A 13945-nucleotide genomic window follows, 5' to 3' on the forward strand; every position below is an offset into this window, starting at 1 on the left:
TTATTTAATATTATTTAATAAATGTATCACTTTTTTATACTTGCATTTGATGTGTGACACGAGTTAGCTTTCAACCTTTGCATATGGAAATGCAGAATGCATTTATGCCTCGTGCAGCAGTTCGTTGCTTCAATGGCTGTTAGCTGCCGGAGGGCCTCACACTTCCTGTCCGGACACAACATACACTCTTTACCTGAAGGCACACGCATACACAAACTACCAAAATACAGTTAACACATTCACTTCCCCTTAACATACACAAACGATCACAAACACTTGAGAGTGTCGCATGTTTCAGTGTTGCTGAGGGGTCGGATGACCTTAGAAGCCGATACAGTGAGAAAGTATCTGTGTCAGAGTTCAAGGACACCGGTTACTAAAACTACAGTGTTCACGTGCAAGCCCTTCTCTGAGCAAGGGGATCATAATTTTATATATATATAATTTTATATAGCCAGGTCCATTTGTGACTGGATTCCTTGATTCTATCCGTGTCGCTTCGCAAACACAGACGGGGTGAATTTATGAATGCAAGTGTAAAAGTTCAGACACAAAACCAAGTTGTTATGTATCCTCACGCTTTTTTAAGTGGGTTTATGTTCGACACTAGGCTAACGTTACATAGTTTAGCTTCAGGTAGAATGATAAGGCTAATTATATATGCAGGCCACTTTCTGAAACAACCTTACACAGTTTTGATAACGTTAATAATGAACACGATGTTAATATAGCCTGCCTGTGATGAAATGCCGACTGCACACATACACATGCTTAGTCTTGGGATTCCACAACTTCCCTTGATCATCCTCACAACTTATTGCTTGTAGCCATTTTGTCATCCTTTCCGGTTCTGTATGTTTATTAGGAAGGATGTAGAACTTTAATTAATAATTTGTTAGTTTATTGGAGGTACAGATAACGACACAGCAACTCTTCGGCATGATTGTCCCGTGTATTTCAATTGGCGCCAAGGCAATGTTTTCCCCCACGGGCTAAATTCAGATCACGTGACGGGGCGTTCCCGGGGGCGTTCCCAGACCAACCGTCTGTATCTATAGGCAATTGGGGGCGGGGCTTAATAAATGAGGGCCTGATGATGTCATGTGAAAGGAAAGTCATTTCAGAGAGAGAGAAAGATGATAATTTCGAATATTTTTTTAAGACGACAAGACTGCACAATAAACATAACGTTCATCATAATCACAAATTGGTGTGGATCTTAATAAAGTTATCGTTATAGATAGTTATCTTTTTTATTTATAATTTTTCTGAAAAATCCTGTCATACATGCACAAACTGACACCACTTATAAGCTACTACTAAATATTGTAGAAACGTAATTTTCTGTAAAGTTGCTTTGTAACGATTTGTATTGTAAAAAGCGCTATACAAATAAACTTGAATTGAATTGAATCTTTCTTGTGAATGGTCCTTAAGACCAGGGCATATTAAAAAAAGAATGATTAAATGTGTGCAGATTTGAAAAGTTTTTAAATCGAATTGGAAAACGGAAATAGAATGTTATCGCAATTGTAAACATTCTACAAATTCGCAGTACTTTCAGCTCCGGTTAAGAAATTTTACCACACTGAAACTCGTTGGAAATAAAGTTATTGGACAGAAATAGTCATATTTCAACGTTCGCTATTTAACTTTTGTAAAGTTTCGACGCATTTGAGTAAAACAACATTGTTGAGTAAAACAACAAAACAAATGTGTCATTGACAACAATGGCTGCTACCATACACTTTCCAAATTGTCCATTTAATTGGAAAACAAACAATTGTTGCACATTATCTTGAAAAAAATCGTCAAATTCTCTGCCTCGTCCATTCGTTTGTTAAACATGTCTGCTAATTTGACAATACCATTAAGGTATTGTGGTACTTTCAGCTCCGTTTTGCCAACGTTTACACTCCTTTCAGCACAATCCCATAGGTTTGTCCTCAAAAACCGGCACAAAATTTAATTTAATCTGAGTCTTGATAGAAGGCTCTATGACTGACAGCAACCATCGAGTTTATCTGTTAAAGAAAATCAAAAGCCGCATCGCCTCCCTTTCTGTCAGAAGAGGGGCCTGGAGATTGTTTTGTCGAAATTCTGAGAAGCTCTATAAAAAAAGTAATCGCTTACTCAAGTTGTGAAGATGATCCCCAGCTATTCCAGTGTGAAATGAGTGTTGGATACAATGGGGAAAAGAGCAGTAAAGTGGGAGAAAGATAATCCGTATCTGTCATGCTAAGGGCCTCTTTTCGCCAAGGTGGGAAGTGAATGACCTGCTCTTAGACGCTTAGGAAAAGCACACTTTACTCAGAAAAGCATCTGGCATCACACAACACTTCAGCAAACAGTTATGAATTCAAATGGATCCTTTGGAAATCATTTTACGTGGACGATGAAAACAAGAACATCAGCTTCCTTAAACTCACTAAACCCTGTTATCTTTGCCCGGGGGAGCGTGGCGGAGATTTTTCCTTCTGTTTTTCCAGCTAGATTTTTTCCTCCTCCTTTTCTAAGAAACCAAAACACAGCTAACACTCAGGAACATACCAGTGCTTGTCCTACCTCCAAAAAATATCAGTTATGCAATAATAATAATAATCATAATATTCATAAATGTAATAATAATAATAATTTATATGGTTATATTTTTATATATATCATAAATTATCCTTATTACTAATATTGTTTTATATATTACATAACGCGGTACTTAAAAGTTAAGAATTAATCAACTTATATTAACACTTTTAGTACTACTGCACTTCTATGCTCCTACTACTAATTTGTTATTATTATGTAATAATAAAAAATATTATTTTATACATTTTAGTTAATATACTTAAAAGTTATATTAAATATAATAAAATAATAAGAATAACTGTAAAAGCATTGTTTATATATTATATAAAATATAATAACAATGATTACAAATATTTTATTTTATTGATATAACGCTTCATTTAAAATGTAAGAATTATTTACTATATAAAATATAATGTTAACACTACTACTAAAATAATAATAATTAAAATAATCAGTTATTATTATGTAATGATTTATATAAAATGTTATTTTATATATTACAGCTAATATACTTAAAAGTATTTAATATATAAAATACAATATTAACAACAAGTATTATAATAATAATAATTTATATTGGTATCACTTCTTGAATATATTATTATTAATAATAATAATAATAATAATAATAACGTTTAAAAAATTTAGCATTATTTATATATATATACAATGCAAAACTACTACTACTAATACTACTAATACTATATTAAATTAATAGCAACATAATAATATTACATTAATAGTTATAGTATTCATCATCATTATAATCATTATTATTTTACAATAAATTATTGTGTAACAAAATATACCACTACTATTAAAAACAAATAAACACATAAATAAATATTAAATATTCTGTTAGCATTATTTATAATTTAAATTACTTAAGTTTTGTTATTATTAATAGTATAATAATAATAATGATTATAACATTGTCCACAACTCCAGAACCAAATTAAAATTGACGAAATATTATTTGCTTCTATTAATCATCGTCTAAGATTGTTTAAAGCCAAATAATCACATCATCAAAGCACATTTAAGCAGCAAATGTAAGTTCAGATGGTCTTTACTAAAATTGCACGGTTTGCTAGCAAAACAAAAAAAGTGATTCTTGTCAGGAGAATTCAAAGCGATTTATCCAACAAACTCCCCCCTCAGGTCCTCAACGCTCTGACGTCATCAGAGGACAACAGAAGGGCTATGATGACATAAAAGAGCAAACCCGCGACCGCTGAACTTTGACCTGAAAACGGCCCAACTATACGAGAGTCGATGTCGGCACAATAGACCAACACTCACAATAACAGAACACGCTGTGCCAGAGGAGAAGATATGACTTACGCCGCTTCACACATACTCTGTCTGCAGTGCGTATGCGTTGCGTATTTTTTAACGCACCCATCTTAACGGATTCCAGCGATCGTTTACGTACCGAGGCTATTTTTGCTGTGCTGCATGCGCTGAATTAAAGTGACAGCGCATTGTTCACGGTAAAAATGAACATGGATTGACACGGAAATGGGGTCATTTCACAATAAATGTCTACTAATTAAAGCCTACTGTGTTTCACACGCAACAAATGGGTTTTAGCTAGATTTAAAACAAGAAAAAGAGCAACTTTAGAGAAACAAGGCAACATTATATATGCACTTTTATAGAGGCAGAAAACAAAGTGATTTAAGACCCGTTGGATTGCGTGTAATAAAGATTTAAATGCAAAAGGCACGAGAGTCGACTGTTTCTGTCAGTGGTGAGTTTTAATTTTAAATGTTTGTGATAGCCTAACTAGAAAAGTAGGCTAATGTTGTGTTTAAATATGTTGCAGCTTGTTTCAGCAACTTATTATAAAAACCTAGCAGTCAAATGCATGAGTAATACGTTGTTTATATTTGAAGTTAAATATGTCTATGAAAGATTGTTACTGTACTGTGATGAAAGAGTATCACAAATGCTGATTTTGTATTTTTATTTATTATTATTTGTATTATTTTTTCTTTACATGATTTGATATCAAAATAATGGACAAATGTTGTGTTTTGTGGCTTAACAACAGCCGCGGATCATTTGTGATACTGTCGGACACAGCGCCTCATGCTTCCACTGTCTGCTCTCATGACGGTTTTATGGAGGAAAAAAGGACCGATTTTAATGCTGTTGTTACACGAGGACCAAGATATTTATCTAAACGCATTAAAATAAATGACAGTTTTATTTTGTTCAAAGGAAATAAACGTTCCCTGGGCAACAAATGAAGCAAACACTAAACATTTGCTTTATACGTGAAGCATGCTGAGTGTTTTCGTCTAGCTAAGAATGGAAAGCGCCGCTTACTGAAGCACCTGCACAGATTTTATCTTCGCACTCAAGCTCACGTCTGCATCCACCGGCTCAACTTCCTGACACTGAACGCCTGCTTACACACAAAACACTTTACTTTACTGCCTTCATGAATGAATCAAGGACTTGCGCTTTCATCACATTCATTCATTTGCTGCACATTTTCACTGACAATTCAAGACTAACCATTTTATGTAATGAAGTGGCAACGAAAAACTAAATTTGCAAACATATTTCCTTGGTGTGATCTATTAAGAATTGATTAAATGGTGAAAGGTGGCCGTTACATACCAGAATGGAGTGAATAAGAGTTTGCAAAGAAATTTGAATAATTAATATAAATATTTCGCTATTTATTAGCATTACTTAATAGACCGTGCTGACTGCTGACTTTTTTTAGATAACAAAACAAAAAAAATCACAAGGTCAATTACATTAATGAAATAATTACAAATATTAATTTTAGTAATATTATAAATAAATTGCACAGAATAAATATTATTTTTAAATAATATACTACTACTAATAGAAACATTTCAATATAGTCCACTATTTTATTAATCCTTTTAATAATTAATGTAATGATATTATTTAAAAAAAATTATGTAATATTTTTGTGTAATTTATTATTAAATATTATAATAATTTCATATATTACAAATCATAATAAAACATTTTTAAATATGGTCGACAACATTATTACTGTAATACTAAAATAGTACTAATTATTATTATTATTGTTGTTGTTATTTCATGATCATGGTATAGAGTAATTGTAATCAGGAGAATGTAATCATGCCAGACCTTAAATCAGGGATCATTTTGGTTTCATGTTGGCTTGAAATAAAATACAAATGGAAGAACACATCTATTTAGTAAAGTTCCTTTTGGAATTAAGTGCAAAACAAAGTCAAAAACCTTCCATCTGGAACACAAACCGTTTCCCATTATTTTACTGGAGAAACAGAATTCCTTGGAGGAGCGAGAAAACATGAACGTCAGGCTAAACAAGCAAACAGGCACAGGTTGTGTTGATTTGGCATGACGGAGAGCGCCTGTTTCTTTCGGGATCTGGAGTTTTGCTGTAGGGTTATACACTCGCTCACACCAGCGCCTGCCCAGATACAGCAGCATTGCATCATACTCCAGAAATGGAGTATCGCTTTGACATTACAGCCGACTAAACTTTCACTTCTCACATGACAAAAAGTGTGTGCATGCTTACCAACGTGGACCTTTATTTGGGCGGACGCTGCTGTTCTTATTGCAGAACCTGACCTCATTCACACCAATGCAGTTGTGATTTCACTCATAAGGGACGTACAAATCACATACTTGCAACACCAAATGGTCACTAGCTAATCTGTAGGTCAGTCTTAAAGGAATAGATCACCCAAAAATGACATCTGAGATGTATGTAGAGGAGTTTGTTTCTTCATCGGAAAACATTTGGAGAATTTGAGCATTACATCACTTGCTCATCAGTGGATCCTCTGCAGTGAATGGGTGCCGTCAGAAAGAGAGTCCAAATAGCTGATAAACACATTACAAGTAATCCACACCACTCCAGTCCATCAATGAATGACTTGTTCTCAGACAATATATATCTGCTCTGAAACTGAAATGACTGATTTTTTTTTTTTTTTAATCAATTTTCTACTCTATTTTCTTCCATACTATGAAAGCCAATGGCTACCATCAACTGAACGATCTTCAAAATATCATCTTTTGTGTTCAACAGCATTTTTCTTACTCAAGTCTATGATAAGCTAGATGCTACAAAAATATTTAGTCTCAAAACAATTAAGTATTGCTAGAAACTGGTATTTAGAGAGCTTAATGGCCCCCCCAAAAAAACCCAATTCACAATGTCGCTTAAATGTATAAATCTGTATAAATGTATAAATCATGATACAAATATATCATGGATATTAAAAATACGAAATAAGTAAATGCATATGCATCAAATATGATAACCGATAAAAAAATGTTTTTGTTATTTGAAGGCCGATAACCAATATGTTGGCCGATAAATATTTTTTTAAAGCCTGATAACAAAAAGCTTCTATTCATTAAAAGCCACATCCCAAATACTTCAACATAAGCAGCCTACTTTGAACAGTGTACATTTTAAAAATAGTTTTGCTCTTCCATTACCAAATTTCATCATAAAAAGTCTTACAAATAAATAAAATAATGTATAAATAATGCAAACAAGTCATCTCAAGTCAAGTGTTTCTAAAGGAAATAATGCATTATTTTTTGCCTTTAAGATATCGGCCAAATTTTCTTATCGGGCCGATACCGATAACAGAAAAATGTAACGTTTATTGGCCGATACCGATATATCGTGCATCCCTAAAATTCACAACGTATGCAACGTATTTCAACATCAGTTCACAAGCGACAAATTTAAACCATTTTGTTTACTGGAAAGCATTTTCAAGAGCCCGTAATAGACTTTTGATTCCATTTAATCAAAAACGTTCTTGATTCCAAAGCAAGCCGAAAAAAACAAACAAAAAAAAGACTTTACGCCAACACCTAATTTTCCAAGTAAATAAAAACGGACAATAACCGTTATGTTAGCAACACTGAACGAAGATTTACCATAACTTACTTCTTTGGCAATGGTTCTGGTTCCAGCAACGCTCGCCGAAATTCCCGTTGATGGTGGTCTGTTTGCAGGTTATCGTCCCCGTGATGGTACCCGGACAAATGTCGCCGCACTCCCGCTCGTCCTTGTTTGCCACAATGTAGTTGTCCTCCACCGAGTCGGAGATCTTGGACCAGTCGAGAGTGAACAAATAGCAGAGGTTGGGGTTCTTCTCGATGCGCACCGCTCCTCGCGTGATGTTGGTCAGGCTGTGGAGCCCGATTTCCTTCAGCTGGATCATTTCGAACATGACCAGGGCGTAGTTGAAGAAGAGGTTGTTGCCACGGATGACAGTGAGGTTCGGGAAGAGGTCGCCCAGACTTTGCAGGCCATAGACGCGGAAGAGGAGCAGGTAGTCGGTGATCACAAACAGCTTCGGGAAGCTCAAGCCCTGGAAGTCCTCCAGTCTGGTTTTGAACATGAGCAGGATCTTCAGGTGGCCCTCGATCACCGTGCAGTTCTCCAGAACGCGCAGGTGGCTCGCATTGTTGCGGATATCTGTGCTGGGGCAAACTGCAATGATAGACAGATGAAAAAAAAGTAGTTAGTAGTTGATACATAGTTCATTGGATTAGGCCTACATTTTTAAAAATTGTTTTTTCTTCTTTCTTCACAAAACAAGCTATTTTGAAGAATACTGTTAATCAAACAATTGCCGGTAACCATTGAAGGGCATAGTTTAGGAAAACATACTTAGGAAGTCATTGGCTAATGTCAACTGTTTGATTACCAGCGTTCTTCAAAATAGCTTCTTTTGTGTTCAGCAGGAGGAGGACGTTTTTGGGTGAACTATCCCTTTTTGCTTTTAAAATTGCTTTTAAAATTAAATTGTTAATGTTGTACGCTTTCATTTGATTGTCACTGTAAACGTGTATTAAACTTTAAATCCAGGAAAGTTAAAACCGAACAAAACAAAATGTCTTAGGACTATTATTATAAAAATGTATTAAAATATTATAAAATGTATAAAAACAGCCCTAGCATAAACGAAGAGCGCGTAAAAGTACACGTGAAGGCCGTCCTAACGGGAGCATGAAAGATTATCAACACTGAATAATGCTGCTTTTCTTAGTTTATTCATAATCCAAACCTACACATGCTGAGAAGAGGCCGAGAGGATTCATTAGCAAAGCGCTTCACAACAAGAGAGCATCTGCTAATGGATAACATCAAGAAATCCTTTCAGAGCTGCGCCATTGATTCACCATCAAAAGAAATCTCTCAGGCCTTTTTCACGCTGGAAATCATTACGAAATATTCACCGGGGCCTATTCATTTGAAACGCTGACGTGAACAGAAACACCCATTTCAAGACATTACCAGACTAAATCATAAAGAACGGTGGAACGTGCAATTTAGAGATGACGACCAAATCTCAAGTCAAAGGACAACGCTGGAAACAAAGGGCTTTTCTGTCAATTGTGTTTCTCGCGGAGACAAAGACGGCGTGTGATTTGTGGTGTGAGCAGGTGTCGAAGTCTTTGGGACTCGGTTTTTCCTCTTTGTTTCTGCAGACGGCAGTTATCAGAGCTAATGCTTTTCACATCGCAGCCTGAAATGGCAGTTTTACCACATCTTATCATGTTATGACGGCCTTTATATATAAAACCCAAATAAAACCACCAAGTTTCTGTTGAGGATGCATATATGACAAATTCACTGAACAAAACTAGCGAATTGAGATTCAGGTGCCTACTTCAAATACAAAACGCAGACTTTTTGGATAAATTTGGATGGACATTACACTGCAAAAACAAAAAAACTGAAGAAAATCACATTTTGCATAAAAATGTATACATTACTAAATATAAATTTTACTAAATATGACTTTTTTTTAAATTCTTCATTCTCTTTAAGCTCAAATTAGTATGTATTAAAAAGCAGTACACCTAGTAGTACCATTACATAAAAAAATATTTTAAAAAATAAATAAATATTGGTTTTGCATTAACAAATAACCCAAACTTTTTTAGTTATTTTTAGAAAGTTAAAATAGTACAATTATCCCAATAAAGATATAAGATTAATAATAATAAATTACATTTTGCATAAAAAAAATTGTTTTGCATTACAGTAATGAGAATAAGAACTGTAAAAAAAAAAACAAATATAAACAATCCTACAAATTTTTTTCTAACTAAAAAACGGAAAAAAAAAAAAGGTTATTTATTATGATGTTTCATATGGTCTGAATATGTTCTTTACAGGTTCCAAGACATCAGCATTTTAACAACTGTGCAAACCTGATTTCCCTAAAATAACGGACTCACATAGACACTAGATAAAACCGACTGCGTTTCGGACTGACACACAGATCATTGATCTTGTAAAGGTCAGAAAAGCAACATTTGGACATCAGGACAAACTGAAGACCCCTCACCCTACAAGATCCTGACACGAGTTTCTTAGCCAAACTCTAATATTTCCACACACACACACGAGTAACGGTTACATCAGGTCCCTAAAGATAATTGAGCAAACACCATAAAATGGCAACATCTCTCCATAGCAACACATCCCAGCATGCAGCAACATGGAGCGTTTGCCTGACAAAAAGGCACTTCAGCCTGTTTACCACTTCTGGTGCCAAACTCTACTGGTGTGTGCATGCCAAAAGTGAAGCGAATATTTGCATCACGTTATCACACTAGATTACTCAGGGGATGTTTTTCGCGTCAACCTCGTAATTAAAAATATTGCGTAATTTTTTTTTGTGATTTTCTCATACAACTGGAAGTGTGACTAAGCTCTCCGCTGAATTGTAACTGTGTGTTGACCCCAAAAACAATTTGATTAATCCCGCAAGTAGTTTACATACAAAGTCAATGCAAAAATGCGAATAGATGCGAATTCGTGCCAGGCGACACGATGTACATCCCAAACGCAACTTTCGCACTAGTTGATAATGTTCAACTACAGCAGAAAATTTGCATGACGCATTCTCTCGCACAAGACAATCGAAAATGTTGGAAAGTTTCACGAGATTTACCGTAAATTTTCCACCCCTTTGCAACTAGGGATGTTCATTTTAACCAAAGTAAGTATTTTGAAAAGGTAGAAAGTTTTACGTAGAAAACGGAATAGAAGTTGAGACATCAATCAAAAACATTTTCTAAACACAAATATCAAGGAAGGAATTTTCTTTCACTATTTACAGGATATTTGCAGGATTTTCAGGATCAAATGTAGGGCTTTTATGACATGCATTACATGCATTTATGTTGGCTGCATAAAAACAAGGGTTGATTTCCCCCTCAGGACAGACAAGGTCGAAAGTGGACAAAAGAGATGGATTAAAACAGCAGGTGTGAATGGGTCTGTGTCTCCCAGTCTACTTGTGATCCGATTGGACAAAACACATCTTAATACCAGGTGTAAACAGGACCTAACAGAGATCAGTTCATTACATCATCACTTTAAGTTTCAGGATTCTGACTGGTTAAAACATATAGAAGAAAATATAGAAAAAAAGATGTTTGCACATCTCCAAACATGGACATCTAGTCAGTGGCGGTTTCTCCATTAGGGCGATTGGGCGACGCACCACCAAAGGAAAGGGAGGGATTTTTTTTTCCTTTTAAATTCAACCAGTGTTACACTAACTTTAAATATTCTAGACTGTTTGTGCTGCCTCTAAATTGTCCAATTAGCATCGAGTCTCGTTTTGTGTAGTACCGCCCCTTTTTGGGCGATTTCTGTCAAACTGAGAATCGCCCCGAGTGCGCTCATAGACTTCCATTCAAAGATCATTTTTTTCGAACTGCAGCCACTGCAATGCAATCTCAATGAGTTCCGGGAGGGCTAGCCCTAACATGCTTTCGTCATCGTGCCTTAACTTGTTTTAACGACTGGTGGGAACAGTGACATCCAATAATATTTAAAAACTATTTTGAATTTTAACAACAAGAAAAACTAATGAAAAACTACTTTAATATCTTTATCAAAGGTGAAAAAAAACAGATAGACAGGGACAGCTATGACTTTGTCAGCTGAACTTGATCAACATCACGGCGAACATTATCTCAGCGCAGATTAATTCTATTGTGTCATTGAAAGAAATATCATTAAAGGTACAGGTTGTAGGACCTGCCACGAGAGGGCGCATTACCAAAACAATAGCAATTGCGTGGTTTGATGACGCTAAGAAGGAGCGTGGAATGATGGGATTTGTTGTCTTCTACCCAACCGCTGACGGCCATCAATCAGACGGAAAGATAAATCATGGATTTAACGGATGCAAAGACGCGATCAAACCATGGATCAGACACGCCCTCGCGCGGGTCTAGACGCGATACCCCACGTTTGCCGTGTATGCCCCATAATACTAATCTTGCTGATCGCTAAAATCTCATATACGTTTTCTTTTAAGATACGAATCAAAACAACTCACCTGTCGAGTAAAACACAAGCAAGATCGGCATCTCTTTCTAGTTGAAGTTTGTTGCGAAGCTCTCTCCATCTAGAAAATGCAACACCGATATTGATCCTTGCTCTTTCTCTCCTCTTGTCCCAAACTCTTCTTGGGTCGTTTGATTGGCCCATACGCTTACGTTTACGGGAGCTGTCCTTGTCGACAGAACCAGCGGCAGACGTAAACAGTAATTATGTTCCATAAATACGTAACACAATCCACCATAAAACGTGCAAGAAGAAGTAAATAAGGAACTGCTTGAAGCAAGCTAGTGGTTTGCTGGACGCTAGACACTACTTCCACATTTGTCCATGACACTGTTGTCATGTGTTTTCTACATCATGTGCTTTCTCATGATTTACAAGTAGTTGAAAACATTAGAGATATTGTTAGTAATCAGCTGGACAAAATATATAACACTAGCCTAGTGGTTTTTGGATATTTTACTGCAAATATCTTACAAATTGTACCTTTAATTTGTCGTAGCAATAAGGATAAATTGGCAATTAAAGAATTAGGACCACCAAGACGAAATTTAAACATCAAACAAGTATCTAAAAAGGGCGGGAAGTCGTATAAACAAGGATTTTCGAGGACGTGGTATGAGCGGAGAAAAAGGCTAATAGGCTGCGAAGTAGCTGACGCTTTATTCTGCTGCATTTTGTTCCATCGCGAGAGCGTGATGGACATCGCATGGACAACTACAAGTGTCACCTAAATGCATCAACTCTCGGAGTTAAAAAAAAAACACGAAAGAGCAAAGATGCATATGGATAGGGAGCAGTGTAATGTAAGGAAGTAATTTAAGTAAGCAGTGTAATGTAAGTGAGGAATGTGATATAAATGAGCAGTATCAGTACGACAGCAGGGGGTCCGACTTTAGGAACAACGTGACCCTCATAGGTCACAGAACCGCATTTCGATATGTCTGGTGTCTTACTACGGTCATTCCAACACCCTGCGATGCCAGTTGTTCACCTTACACCGAAACTCACACATCTTCAAGGCTGAAGACTGTCATAGTCAGCAAGAGGGTTAAAAATTTAAAACACTCTCTAATGCTAAACCTACTTCATTGTCTTAAAACTTCATCAAATCATTTTTATTTCTTAAAAGAACAAATGTTGATTACTAACTGATCAAAATCATTCAAAAGTATATGTAGAAGCAGCTCCAGAATTGACTCCTTCACTTTGTCATCAAATAACAGGTAACAGGGTTGAATTGTTAAGCTTTACGAATACAAATACAAATATTTAGCTTAACGAATAATTGTCTTTTTTAAATATAGAAAATAAGATACAAATATTTTCTTGTGTTCCTGTCATGCTTTAGAAAATTGCACTTCTTAAGTGTCAAAATCTGATCGAATATTCCTGTTTTGAGAGAAAAATGTGTGGTAACAGGGTTGCATGTAAAATGTGACATTAAATTATTTTTTTATATTTAAAGTTTTTTTTTTCTTTTTTAATAAATTAATCCCCGCCAATTGCATGCAAAAATGTGGGACATTAATTTTAATATTTAAACTAGGTTTTGTTACTACAACAAACTGGATAGTTTTTACACACACACACACACAAAACATACAATAAAAATTAAATTAAAATTGTAGCTAAATTGTAGAAATTCCCACGCAAAATGCATACAAAATATATATTAACATAATTTTAATATTTAAAGTATTTTTTTAGAACAACAACCAGAATAGTTTTTGTAATTGTCTTTTTAAACACAAAAACATACGATAAAAAGCAACAAATTTGTAGCCTTATCATTTAAAGTACCTCTCAATATGTTATAATCCTTCGCAAATTGCATGCAAAACTTTTTTGTATACAACTAAGTTTTACAAGTAAGTTTTTTTAACGAAAAAATAAAATAAAATAAATAAGCCTAATCATGGAAAGTGCTGTTTTTATAGTCGCAAAATGCATGCACAATGTGGGACA

At 35.2% G+C, this 13945-nt stretch overlaps 1 protein-coding gene across 1 annotated transcript in view; it reads right to left on the reverse strand.

Moving 5' to 3' along the window:
* The window catches only part of LOC132131981 (insulin receptor-like), a 67136-nt gene that overhangs the window by 35213 nt on the left and 17978 nt on the right, over window positions 1-13945 (reverse strand). The window contains exon 2 of the mRNA XM_059544180.1: window positions 7547-8095. Coding sequence (XP_059400163.1) covers window positions 7547-8095 — 549 coding nt within the window. The remainder of the gene's footprint in view (window positions 1-7546; window positions 8096-13945) is intronic.

Source organism: Carassius carassius, chromosome 48 (assembly GCF_963082965.1).
Source record: "Carassius carassius chromosome 48, fCarCar2.1, whole genome shotgun sequence".
Taxonomy (NCBI): domain Eukaryota; kingdom Metazoa; phylum Chordata; class Actinopteri; order Cypriniformes; family Cyprinidae; genus Carassius; species Carassius carassius.